The sequence below is a fragment of the Buteo buteo genome, chromosome 26, assembly GCF_964188355.1.
Source record: "Buteo buteo chromosome 26, bButBut1.hap1.1, whole genome shotgun sequence".
NCBI classification, from domain to species: Eukaryota; Metazoa; Chordata; class Aves; order Accipitriformes; family Accipitridae; genus Buteo; species Buteo buteo.
In genome coordinates, this window is record NC_134196.1 from 14,912,594 (window position 1) to 14,925,384 (window position 12,791).

General features: G+C 46.3%; 1 protein-coding gene across 1 annotated transcript; it reads right to left on the reverse strand.

The window, feature by feature from the left end:
* LOC142044882 (cathepsin E-A-like) lies at nucleotides 1–8,164 on the reverse strand. The gene is made up of 9 exons (XM_075057833.1): nucleotides 8,109–8,164; nucleotides 7,760–7,937; nucleotides 5,480–5,597; nucleotides 5,199–5,317; nucleotides 4,555–4,754; nucleotides 3,748–3,870; nucleotides 2,926–3,070; nucleotides 265–363; nucleotides 1–180 (listed from the first exon to the last, which is right to left on the reverse strand). The coding sequence occupies exons 1-9, from the start codon at nucleotides 8,162–8,164 to the stop codon at nucleotides 1–3; spliced, it is 1,218 nt and encodes a 405-aa protein (XP_074913934.1).
* Nucleotides 8,165–12,791: the final 4,627 nt, after the last annotated feature.

The window sequence follows — 12,791 nt, forward strand, 5'->3', positions numbered from 1 at the left end:
TCAGTAGTAATCCTTCCTATGAACAGCTTTTGCAAATCCCACTCTGTCATTCCCGCGGTCAAAAATGCAGTAAAAAGCGGACATAAAGACATCTCCTAAAATCCAGAGCGGGCCGGCGCGAGTGGTGATATCGAGAGCCTGAAAGCCGCTCATGCAGAAGGTTTGGTCTTCGATAGACTCCTGGAAGGGAAAGCACGTGTCCTTGCGGCCGCCTGCTCCAGCCCAGCTCGGGGAGCGGGGAACCGGGAGGCCACGGATACGAACCTTCACGATGTATTGATCCGCTGTCAGCTTGTACTCGTGGTGTCCGATGGTGAAGCTTATGTGAGGCAAGCTGGAGAGTCTTCTGCAGTCTACGAGAAACTGTATGCGATGCACTGCTTGAGACGGGACCAGTTTGTCTTTTTTTTTTTAAAGTATTGCCCTTTGAATTCGAGACTTTTGTGGCAGGTAATAGTGAATTTACTACAGAGAAGCAGCATCAGGCTGACTTATGGCCCAACACTGCCCTCCGGCTTTCCAGCTCCTGCGCTGGGTCAAACCAGCCCAGCAGCCCGGACCACCACACCAAAGCCCCTACGGACCCGGGGCTGTTGAAAACCCTTGCGAGACCCAAAAGGAACGAGGCAAACGGGGACTCCGACATCCCCCCCGTACAACTCGGAAGCAAAACTGAGTGCGTGAGCCCCAGGGAACCCATATTAGCAAGGTCTGCTGAGTGAAAGTCCTCCGATGCCCCCAGCCCATGTGAGGAGGGTCCTATGGCTGCGGCTTCACCCCACTCCCTCCCATAACGTCGTTGTTTTAGGGGAAAAAAGCCAGTGAGGAATACAGCACTTTATGCTTATACTCTGCCCTGCAGTGGAAAGAGCAGAAGGAAGACTAAACTCTGGCATGGTCATTAATTTCCATAAATAATACATTCCCTTACAGTAACACAGAAGATCATTTCCTGGCCTTTCTAGTTATTTCATGAAACAACTGGTGTGTTAAATGGCACTGCAGAATGCTCCAAGCCCCAGAGGGATCTTTGCTGTAAACTGTAGTGTTTAAAGTCATTGTTTTAGAGGCTTCCTAGAAGGAAGAATCTACTTTTTGTTGTTGTTAAATCTGCTCTATGAAAACATAGCTCTAAATCTTGTGTATACTTATCAGGTATCATACCATTAGAAAAAATAAACTGTGGTATACAGAGGACAAGGGTAAAAAAGCCAGTATAATGGTTTGTAGGATACGAGAAGCAAGATGTAATTCATTTACATAGCTAGTATGTCCAGAACAAATTAATCTTTGCTGGAAAGAGATAAAAGTTCTGATAAAATCACTGATGGATGCATCCACTTATACTGGAATAAATTTGAGCCAATATACTCAGCCTGTCTGGGGCTTCTACAAAAACAGTCATAGAAAGTCTTGTTTTCAGGATGCTTTTTTGCAGACTCTGAGATGCTGGCTGAGTGCTCTTACGTCAGCACTGGAGTCTATAAACATATACTGCAACGGCCTGTTTCTTGTTTACATTACACTAATATAAATGCATTGGAAATACATATTTTATCTACATCCATTAGTATGTACCATTACAAAACCAAGTTTTTACTAAAGCATACTGTTTGACATGTATCTGAAAATTGGAATGAAAACAAAATTTAAGGGTTAATTGAGGAAGAATCAGAAGCCTCGGGAGTTACACAGATGCCACGCTCCAGGTCCTCCTCTTACAAAAGGAGGCAGATTAAAGGTCCACTTTGTCTTTGATCCTTGCCCAGTGCAAAGAATTTTCTTCCAAGTGCCGTTTTGTGTCAGGATCAAGAAAACTACGACGTTAACAGAAGCCGTACGTGGCAGCTGTACTTGGGGCAGCGGAGCTGTGGCGATGCAGTAATTACCCGCGGGAGTCAGCCAAGGGCCAGCAATAAGGGACGGTAAAAATAAACTGCTCTTTCCCTGGAGGCGGGTGGGTTTAGCCGTCTCAGGCTTGTTATCTCAACCCTGTTAGATGTTACGAGGGTTCGGTCGTGCCACGGTGGGAAGATGCGGAGGGTGGCAGAGCCATCCCTGCCTGCCCCGTGGGAAGGGCAGCGGGACAGCCTCACCTACCTCGAGCAACCTCGGCTCACGCGAGGCGTGGGGAGCTGGGGACTGCAGGTGTGGGGCCAGGGAGAGCGTGAAGCGATAAATCGAGGCCGTTCTGCCCTGCTGGAGGAGGTGGAGGTGCTCCTCGGAGGGCAGGCAGGGACGAGGAGGAGCGGTGGGGAGCATCAGCGAAGGGGATGCAGAAGAGAGCGGCGGGGAGGAGAGGGAAACCAGCGAGGAGACAGAGGAATAAGGTTCAGGAGGGAGAAGGAGGGACGGCAAGGTCTGTCCCACACCCCGTGGCTCATCTGGCAGGAGCCAGCGTCGCGAGCGTCAGAGCCGAGCATCCCTCCCGGGAGCCCCCGGCACACCACCGTCCGCTCCGCTGCAAGCTGACAGAGGTGCTGTCAGCGGAGCCATTATCGGGCTGTAATTACGACACCTTTCCCTTGCCATTTGCTGCTGACGGGGCTGGCCGTCAGCACCAAACCCCTCCTGGCTCGAGCCAGCCGACGGCTCTCGCCAGGGACTTTGAAAGGAAGCGCTCCTCTGATTTTGGAAAAGAAAATTCTCTCTGATGTGGAGATCGATTCCTCAAACTGACACCCCTGTTATTTCCTTACACACCAGCACTGACGAGTACAGGAGAGGGGTGGACATCAGGGACGAGGGCTGGGGCAGATGGGTCAAAACCAGCATGGCTCTGAACCCAGTGCTCTCCTGGAATCCAGGCTTTCCCTGAGACCTTTCTGAACAGTTATTTCCGTTGTTTTCCCACCCTATAAGCTCGTTGCACCAAATACCAGTTTCTCTTCCTCTCTGGCTGTTTTCTGGTTCTATAGTTTTTACCTCTCCAGTATGCGACGGACTTGCCCCAATATATTCCTGTAATCGCCGGATTTGTGAAGAGGGGCCGGTGATAAGAGAAGTGCCCGAGTCAACGATGGCTTCGCAGCCGTGGGAGCAAAATGCCACCCGACCCTGGATCTTTATACTGCAAGTGAAAAACAAAGCACCTTTAAGGAAATGGCATATACACTGTGACTGAAGCAGCATACTATTGCTAGCTAAAGTACCGGAGTACAGACTGAAGTTAAAACTAACTGCCGAGCTTTGCCAGTCTTAAAAGATAAGAATGTCTTTAGAAGACAAGAAATACATCAAAGGAAACTGCATGAGGAAGATGTCTTGTCTGTGGACCCACTTTTCTCTCTTGGGCCTCCTACAGCCCTCATCATTTGCCACCTGCTGATGAATTTGTCCCCACACACAGGGATGTGTCCTCATCGATTTACGCAGCTGGAGGAGGAACGAAGGGACTCTGACTACTTTGACCAAGGTTAACGGGAAGGATGAGAGCAGGACCCGGAGCTGGATTCAGTTCCTGGGTCCCTTAACCTCTTAACTGAATAGTCCACCAAGAGTCAGCTTGACCACTGGTGTATCATATCAAAACATATTAACATGCTCCCCCAGAAACCAGCTACCCATGTCAGAGCAGATTTAGAGAGCTGATAAACCCCGGTCTCATCCTGGTGAACCCCCTCTTTGAGAGGCACAAGGGTAAAACGCTGCAGCTGAGTCCTCCTGCATCTGTATCACCGGGTGTTTCTGTCTCTGCGGGTTTTACCCGGGGAGGTAAATTCCACCAGGTATTTCATACATACATACTTGTTCAGGTGTATTTGCCAGTAGCTTTTCTCGGTGACCGGGACCCAGTGGATTGAACCTTTGTAGAGAGAATCGTCTATCCCCCCCAGAATCAACTCACCACCATTCTCGGTGTCATCTCCTCTGAAAGCAGAAGACAGGTTAACACAGACACGGGAGCGTGCCAGCATGCACCCATGAGATTACACTTAAAAAGCAAAAGACAAACCACAGCCCTTTCTAAATTCAGATATGGATGGCTGAAAGGGATTATTTCTAAATTATAACTGCATATGTCCCAGCTCAGAGCCTCCAATAACCTCTGAGAAGACTTACTGTAGGCTGCCAAGGGCTAAGATAGGCATCAGGAGCAGGTTGAGCCAGTTGCTACTCTCACCTCAGAACAAACACTGGATAAATTGGTGGAGTTACAGCTAGGTCCAGATTAGGGAACAACATTTTTTCTTAAATGTGGCTACTTGGGTGTAGCTCGGCATTTCTGTTCATCTCCATGGGCCAGAAGGAAACCTCTGGCACCTCAGACATGGTGAGTCTGAGCTGGGAGCTTTTCTTTTGTTTATGAACAGCTCCAACAAGAATAACTCCCCGTCCAAAAATTCATGGTCCTCCCCATAACAATTTTCCTTTTCACTCCATATCTTTCAGTGTCAAATTGGAAAAAAAAATAAAAACAAAAAAACACCAAAAAGCAAGAAATGGGGGAAATTGCTTTCTAGAGTTAAAGCTTTATACAGATGCATGGTTGTCTCTACCAACAATTAAAATAGATTTACTTCTTTTTTTGGCAGTGTCCCCTTAAAGGCTGACCTTTTCAGATAGAAAGAGAAGACCGGCTCCTCTACCAGCTGCTGGTTCATGATGCTGTCAAACACGGGCAGAGCATTGCCCACTGCTAAGGAGGGGTAGCCCAAGCCCAGGACACCATCAAAGTGGGCAAGTGCAAAGGTTATTCCCGGCTCAAACACCGACTCGCCAAAGTCCTGTCCCTTGATGGAGATGTTACTTATCTGTTTGGTACAAAAAAAAATGCAATTGAAAGCAAAGACACCATCAATTACAAGAAATTAGCCATGTTTCAGATCCGTATCAATGGATTCATTCCGTTTATAAAGCCTGGGTAACCTTGTGTGACTTGCATCAACATAGCAGGTGCCCATTTGGTGGTTAGGCTGCACCGATTCCCTTTAATACCTTAATTCTGTGGATGTTTCTTCAGAAACCCGGGACAGGACCCAAGAAGAGAAGCAGAAATGCAAAATAAAACCTTAAGGATTTGTCTGGGTTAGCCCAAAGCCAGAGCGGCACCCACACTTCTCAATACCTGGCTTGGTAAGACCTCACCCTGCCCTTGCCTAAGCCAGGCAAGGTTTTCCAGGGCAAGGCCAGTATCTAAACTCCCCTGAAAACCTGGCTGAACTGGAGCCGGACCCCCCTTTTAGGTGGACGCTCACCTGCAGCGTGTCTTTGCCAGCAATGCCCAGAAGCTGTCCCGTGCCGTACTGCAAGGAGAAGGCTTCCCCTCCGTGCTCGTACGAATCCGACAGAAAGGACTTAAATTTCTGGTGCACCCCTACGCAAAACAAACGACACCTGCGCACCGAGGGGAGGTCTCGGCCACGCGCCCCCTCCTCGATGCACAACCGGCCGAGATGCGGGCGAGCCCCTTGGGAAAGGAGAGGTGGCCAAGGTACCCGAAGGCACGAGGAGCGTAAGGGAGGGCGACGGTTCTTACTGCATGCTTCGCTGATGCAATAAGCGGAAGGGACCCAAAAATTGGAGGAGCCGGTGTCGAAGACGACGGTGAACCGCTGGGGCGGCGTGCCGACGCTCACGACACCGTAGTACTGTGCCTGGGGGAGGAACAACCTGGTCAGCCCCGGGCTGCCTCCCGGTCAGCTATTCCTAAGGAAAAAAGCAGACTTGGGAGCATCCCGCAAGGCTTTCTCAGGGGATTCGGTGCAATTTCACTTAAACGTAAATGCACGCCACGGGGAAGTGCGTCTGGCTCCACGAGTGGCTGCGGGCAGCTGATTTCACTCCAGCTGCGTGCGTAACAGCGCAGCATTTTTAAAGCCTTTTAAGCAAACGTGCAGTTGGGTTCCCCGTGAAGTCAACAAGCCCTCTTGCACCAGCTTCAGCGGCGGCAAGGTCAGCCCCAAGAATAAGCTCTCGCACCACCACGCAGGCTTTCAGGCAGCTCCCTGCTGATGTCAGTAAGAAATCAGTGATGCAAAGGGAGCACGACCCGCCTCCGCCGGCCTCAGAGGGCTCCAGCCGGTGGCACAAATGCTGTCATGTGTGGCTGGGCTTTTTCCTTCATAATTAGCAGCTATTAGCAAGTCAAAAAATGAATTCGGTTGCACAGACTGTATCTGATGTACTGAACAAAGTTCATCCAGCGGATAAAGAAACCACTGACCATCATTCCTGGATACCAACAGATGCTGGAGATAATCTGTGAACACGGGAATGCTGGAGTGAAGAGCTTATCCACATCCCGAATGCAAGTGTCTAAGTGCCCCTATCTGGCCCTGGAAGAGCACTTCAGCATTAAGAGACCTATTTTTAGGAAGAGGCATTTCTGGAATTCAAATGCAGATAGAAAAGCAATAGCCAGTGCCAAGCCTTTTGTAGCAATACAAATACTTGAATATGCATCTTCAAGTGCACACTTGTTAATACACTGAATATAGTTTCTGACCCCGGAGTTTAAGGTCTGAATGAGATAATCATGAAAAGGCAAGCAAGTGTGCCATTTAAGAGAATATCCAGCTATTCAGCAGGATTTTATTCCTTCCTGTATTAAACAAACCTTTATCGATTAATCTGTAAAGTGAGGCAGCTCTAAGATGTATTCTTCCACACAAAAAAAAACCAGGAAAACCACACACACACACTGCACTGAAACCTCCACAAATCCGTTCCTGGTGCTAGCTGGATGTACTGGGGAAGTGAGTTTTCTTTTGTTGTTTTGAGATTTATCCCTTTTTGACAAGCTTTAAAGCAGGCCAAAATGTTTCAGTCTCCTTTGTTCTTCACACACATCTCTAGCTCATCTTGACATATTTCTTTATGCCCCTCAAGTGTCAGGAAGTTCTTGCTGAATTAATTTGGCTTTCCCTTTCCTTCCCTGTTCAGTTGCACCCTCCACAACATTTCTAGAACTTAGCTTTCCTTTACATGAGCATAACAGAAGAACCAATTAAAACAGAAAACAGAGACCATCCAAATCGACAAAATGAAAGGAAGGACAGTTTACAAAATGGTTGACCAGCTGACTTGCCTGTCTGAGATCCAATGAAACTCATATTTTTCCTTTTTCAGTTTAGTTGGTAAATTCAGCCAGGTTAGTGTGAGACCCAGGTCAGTCTCCAATATTTAATACACGTTAAGCTCAGGAGGTAAAAGCAGAAAAATACTCTACTCTGGTCTTTGTTATCACTAATTTATAAATCCATGTGATCAAATATGGGCGATTTTTTTATAACATGCAAACATGTAAGTTTCTGATAAACAGAATACAGCTGTCACGATTTAACACCAGCCAGCAGCTAAGCACTGCACAGCTGCTCACTACTATACCAGCTACTAGGAAGAAAATTAACTCTATCCCAGCCAAAACCAGGACAATATCTAAATGAAGTAATCAGATTCTGCTTCTAAAAACCCAATCCTGAGCCAAGACTGATACTGGCAAACCTTCCACATTTGTTTGGAGACCTACCAAGTCCAATACAGGTCTATACAAAAATAAAACTTGTCACAGGACTATCACTACCGGACTACATCAGCTTTCTACCCAAGTCCCATGCTAACCTAGATCTATACGTGCTTTATTTTGCAGACTGGTAAACTGATTTTTTTATGATCCAATATTTACAGCACAGAGCAACGAGCCATCTCAAGCCCTATAATTTCATTGAGAGACTAGACCTGAAATGTGCTGGGGAAAAAAATCTGCCTTCAAGAGAACAACGAGTCCTTATGATTGCATTACCAAAACTGTACTTACATTCATGTAATCATACAGTCTTTCTGAAGTGGTTCCTGCTGATAAAGCAATATCTGCAGGGAAGCAATGCAGGTACCTCCTGGCAAAAACGTCAGGGTGGTGATTCCTCCAAAATTCCTCTAATTCTCCCTTTTCCTTCAGCTGTTTCTTGATAGATTTGAATCTAACGAGGGGGATTCTACGCAAATAAAATAAACACACAAAAATTAACTGTTTCTCCTTTCTAGAGCTCTCATATACTCTTTCTTTTTTTAAATGTGTTTCTTTCTTGAGACCCCAGGTAGCAAGAAGCATGGGTCACCCTGGGAAGCCAGCTGAGACGCGCCAGCAATGCTGGATGTTTTCTTACCGTTCCACGGCCACGGTGAACGGGATGTAAACCACAGCCAACAGTATCACCCTCATGGCTCCAAGCGGTTCGGAGTCTAATGACACTCATGTACTCAGAAGTCCCTTTTTTATACCCCGTTGTCAGCAGAGGGCTGTTCGCCAGGTCAATCAATCACAGGAGGTCAGCGCTTTGGCAGAAAACTGATTAATTTGCTCTCAGAGTAACCACTGGATTGTGCAAATAGCGGTGTCCAGCCGAGCTACGAAGGCACAGATAACCAGGGCACAGGCTAGACCAAACAGACATTTTACTAACAATCCTTAATGTCATTTACAGAAATATAATACATGGGGTGAGCTTGGCTCCCGTTAGCACGGGAAAGAGGAGGCGGTCCAAGGACTTGCCTGGTTTGCTCCGAGTAATCTGCTTTTCAAACTCACTTTAGTGACAAGTGGCCCAGAGGTGTCCAACGCAGAGAAAGAGGACATAATACATAACCATTTCCCTTTTATATGGACACATTTCAGCAGGGCTGAGCAGACAAGACATTTGATAAGGTTGTGACGAGTCATCTCCTAACAACTGAAGTTTAATTCCCTATTTGCGGGAGAGCTCTGGTCTAAACATAAGTGTGATTACCACCCCAAAAAATGGCTCTTAAAAGTAAAAAAAAGATGACAGGCTGCAACGTACAGCAATAAACAGCCAGTGGTTTTGTACACATTTCAGCAAGACGTGTGGAAGCGCTTGCTTGGGTTTATTTTCCTGCAAGTTTTCTGAGGTTAGTGGTTCCCACCCCTGCCTGACACTTAGGTGCAAGTCGAGCCGGCAGAAAAATAATGGTGTCAGAAAGAGGCTCTGATCTGACAGAGAGCAACCCCAAAGCCATTAGCTGCCTGGGAGGAATCTCAGCACTGAGGCTGCAATTTACTTACGAGACTTTTTGAATCCTTGCACGAGGAAATGCGGTGAGTAATTACATACTGCAGCCTAGCATACATTAAAGCTAAATTTGAATAATCAGACATTTTTGTTCAAAAGTCTATGCTAGGATGTTGCGAAAAGAGCAATGACAACTTTTCCCCTGCAATACACCACTTATTTAAAATAAACCGCTCACCACATGAAGGTGACCTGGAACTACGTAACCCCCCAAAAGAGAGCAGATGTGTGACAGTGCGTAGCAAAGACTGAACGTCAAGAACATGGAGGAGGCAGGAGTCATCGTCCACTCCAGCAACAATATTCCAGTCAAGAAAAAACAGCAGAAAAAAACAAACACACAGCATCTGAGAGCGAAGAAGGGGTATAATTGCCTGCCACGGACTTTAAATAAATGTGAAGCAAATTATTATCAGCATATACTAAAGAAATTCTTAAAAATTGTTCTTTTAAGTCTCTTCCCTTGCTCTGTCAGGCTGATTGAGGAGGGGCATGAGTGTCTTAAGATCAACAAATTTAGAGCTCTATTCATTAGTCCCCTGGATTTTGAAATACATGTTTTGCTTTTTCAAACTTACCTCCAAAATTGTGAGGGCTACACAAACTCAGCAAAGGCTGAGCCTGGTGTCATCACACAGCTCTCTGCAGAGCTTTGGAGCTGAAAAAGCCCCAGCATCACTGTTCTAATATTTTGTTTCAAAAAACAATAAAATCTCCAAAATGTAACTTTTATATTGATTTCCATTTTATTGTGTTTTTTTTTTTTAAATTATCTAGCTCTAAGCAGTGTTCCCCGTTTCTTCTGGACTCAGAGGTTTTACGCAAATTCTCAGCAAACCACCACGTTTTCTGTCCCGCAGCCGTCCCAGCCACCGATCTGCAGGAGTCGGGTGCTGGAAGTGAGAAGGGTGAGCAATAGACGCGGTCGTTTGTGAACTTTCAGAAAGCAAAGCCATCTCTCAAGGAGCCCACACGCGCCACCCGATACGCCGCAGAGCAGATGTCGTGCCCTCTGGTAGGGCATTGTCGCTTTGACAAGAGCAAGACAATATCTGTGCTGAGCGCCTTTATCGCTTGAACTTTTCCTCAAATGCCACAAATGCTTCTGGGAAGTCATTAATGTTCAGGCTGGAGGGCATCGGGATAACTTTGAAGACGTGAAGCGGCTTTCAAAACACTGCCCTGGGTCTACTGAGGGGACTGCCTTTGCCTTAGAGCCTCCACTGAGTCGCTGATTCTCAGAAAGATCAAGATTGTTCATTTTATTGCAAATGTAGCTCTTTTTATTATCCCACCACACAAAGGTTATTTTTTTCCCAAATACACTGATCTCACAGCGTGTTCCAGGCAGGCATTCATTTAGCCAACAGAGGTACAAAATGCAGCAACAAAAGGTCATCGTGACTTTTTTCGATAAGCTGGAATAATGATTAAACTACAATGCAGAGGATCCCTAAGAAATAGTTGTCTGCAACTTAAAAGTTTCATTAAATAGAAATAATTCAAGTAGAAAAAATACATACATATCTGTGTCTACAGATGTAAGGTCTATTGCAAAATTATTTCTCTCCATATGGATTATTAAGAAAAACATGCCTAAACTATATTAGTTTATACTCTCACCTAGGCTTTTATGTTGTTCTCATCAGCAGGATATCTGAACAGATTTGTCTAAGGGACATGTCTTTGCCATGGACGTAAATTCATTACTGTTTATGCCAAATGCATTTGTTTTTCCACACCTGTAGCCTACAGTGCCTTAACGGGGCAGGGAGCCTTGCCTTTCCAAGATGCCACAGCTGCTTAGAAACAGGAACAAATACAAACACCTGCTGAGGGCTATAGGAATAATTTCTTAAAAGTCAGATCACATTCCAGGGTAACTGCTTGGAGAAGGATGCCCTGTGAAATCCAGGAATGACACATTCCCCACAGTGGCCCTCTGACAGGACACGTAGCGTTAAAGCAGTAAAGAAGTGGAAACTCCGAGATGCTCGTCCAGGGCGAACCGGCTCTTGCTGCTGGGATGCTACACCCAGCACGTCCCGTCTTCTGTCACCAGAGAGAGTATTTTCAGCACCTCTCTTCCACAGCACGGCCACAGATGACTGCGACGTATCTTTGTTCTCCAGGCTTGATACTCTGCCCAGCTTCTCCATCCAAAACTTGTTTCAGGGCACTCAGGTCGCGGCACTTGCTGTTCTCCGTCCTGCTGTGATACCGGTTCCCAGACGCCCTCTCTGTTGTTCTCCTTCCCTGGGAAACCCTCTATACTTTTCATAGCATCACTGCAGCATGGCACAGCCACTCGTCTTGCAGGGAAAAGGCTAGTAAACATCCTATAGCTGATACACAACTGATAGCTAAGAGCTGCTTTACGTTTGAAAGCAAGTGATGGTAGAGAGCTCTCTAATACCAGATTTGACCAGAGATCCAGGGGCCACCTTAACTGCTCGATACCGCCTTTTTCTCAATCTTCTGTTTGCTCTGCCTTTTGTTTTCCCAAGAATACGTGGCTCTCAGCAACCACGTATTTTGGTTGTGTAGAACCTAATGCCCTGAAACCGACTGCAGATTGTCTGAAGAAAGTATCCTCCCTAAATTATGGTAAGTGTGGAAAAGGACAGCAGTGAGCTGTAGATACCAAAGTAGAGAGCCAGCTGCCAGAGAGGCTATTTCACCTTAAAACACTCTGCCAGCTTTCACACCCAAAGATCAAGGTAGAGCCATGGCCAACACACAGGTAGGACAATCTCCAAAAAAGCTTAAAACAGCAGCAAGAAGTCAAAGTATGCAGAGGTGCCTACACATGGGAAGGCTTCTAGAAATGAGGCACTCCTGACCTCAATAGCAAGGGACCTTGCTGAGAGGAGGAGGGGAACAGTTTATACTGTCACATCTAAATAGTCATAATTTTTAACATCGTATTTATCTCACTCATAACAAGTGAGAATCTTAATGGAACTAAATCCATGGCAGTTTCTTGACAGGTTTTGGTACAGACATGGGAACTGCAGTAGCACGGTTGGAAGGTGGCTGGAGAACGGCCGTGGCAGGTTGTGATAGTGAGCATATTAAATGGGGATTCAGACAAGCAGCAAAACATAATGTAATGAAAAAGGCCCTACACAGTCAAGAGTGCCAGAGGCTATAGTAAACACCATTAAATTAGAAACATAAATAGTAGAACAGCTCAAGATAGCAGTTTGCCAAGTATTTGTGTTAAAGCTTTAAGATAAGTACTGGGTGGCAAGTTACACTCTGAAATTATGTATTTGGCACGTTGCAAAGTAAATCCCTAAAAGTGCCACTTGTCTGGAAAGTCAGTCAAGTCTTGACAGGTATTTTAAACAACAATTCAATTACAACCGACATTTCCGATGAAAGTTTCATGAAAGCTAAACATCGGAGTTTAAAACTTTGGTCTTCTGCGGTGTTTACTTTCCCGAGCGAATCCCCGCAGCCAGCACAGCTGGAGCAAGAGGTGAGGGGCTGGAGCATCGGGGCGATGGTTTGGGGCAAACTCAGAGAACATTTACAGTGTGCGAGAAGAGGCAAGAAGGAATGTTTTCGGGGAGGGGCGAGTGGGACTGTGGGCGAGAGAAGGAGACCTGCACTCTGGGTCGTCCTGTCCGTAATCCCCGTCACTAAACACTCACTTGGTTATCAGAAACATTTCAGAGCCCTTGAGATTAATGGCTGGTGCCATGTAAACAGAGCCTTATATTGGGAAGACAGAGTTACCGGCAGGCCAGTGCA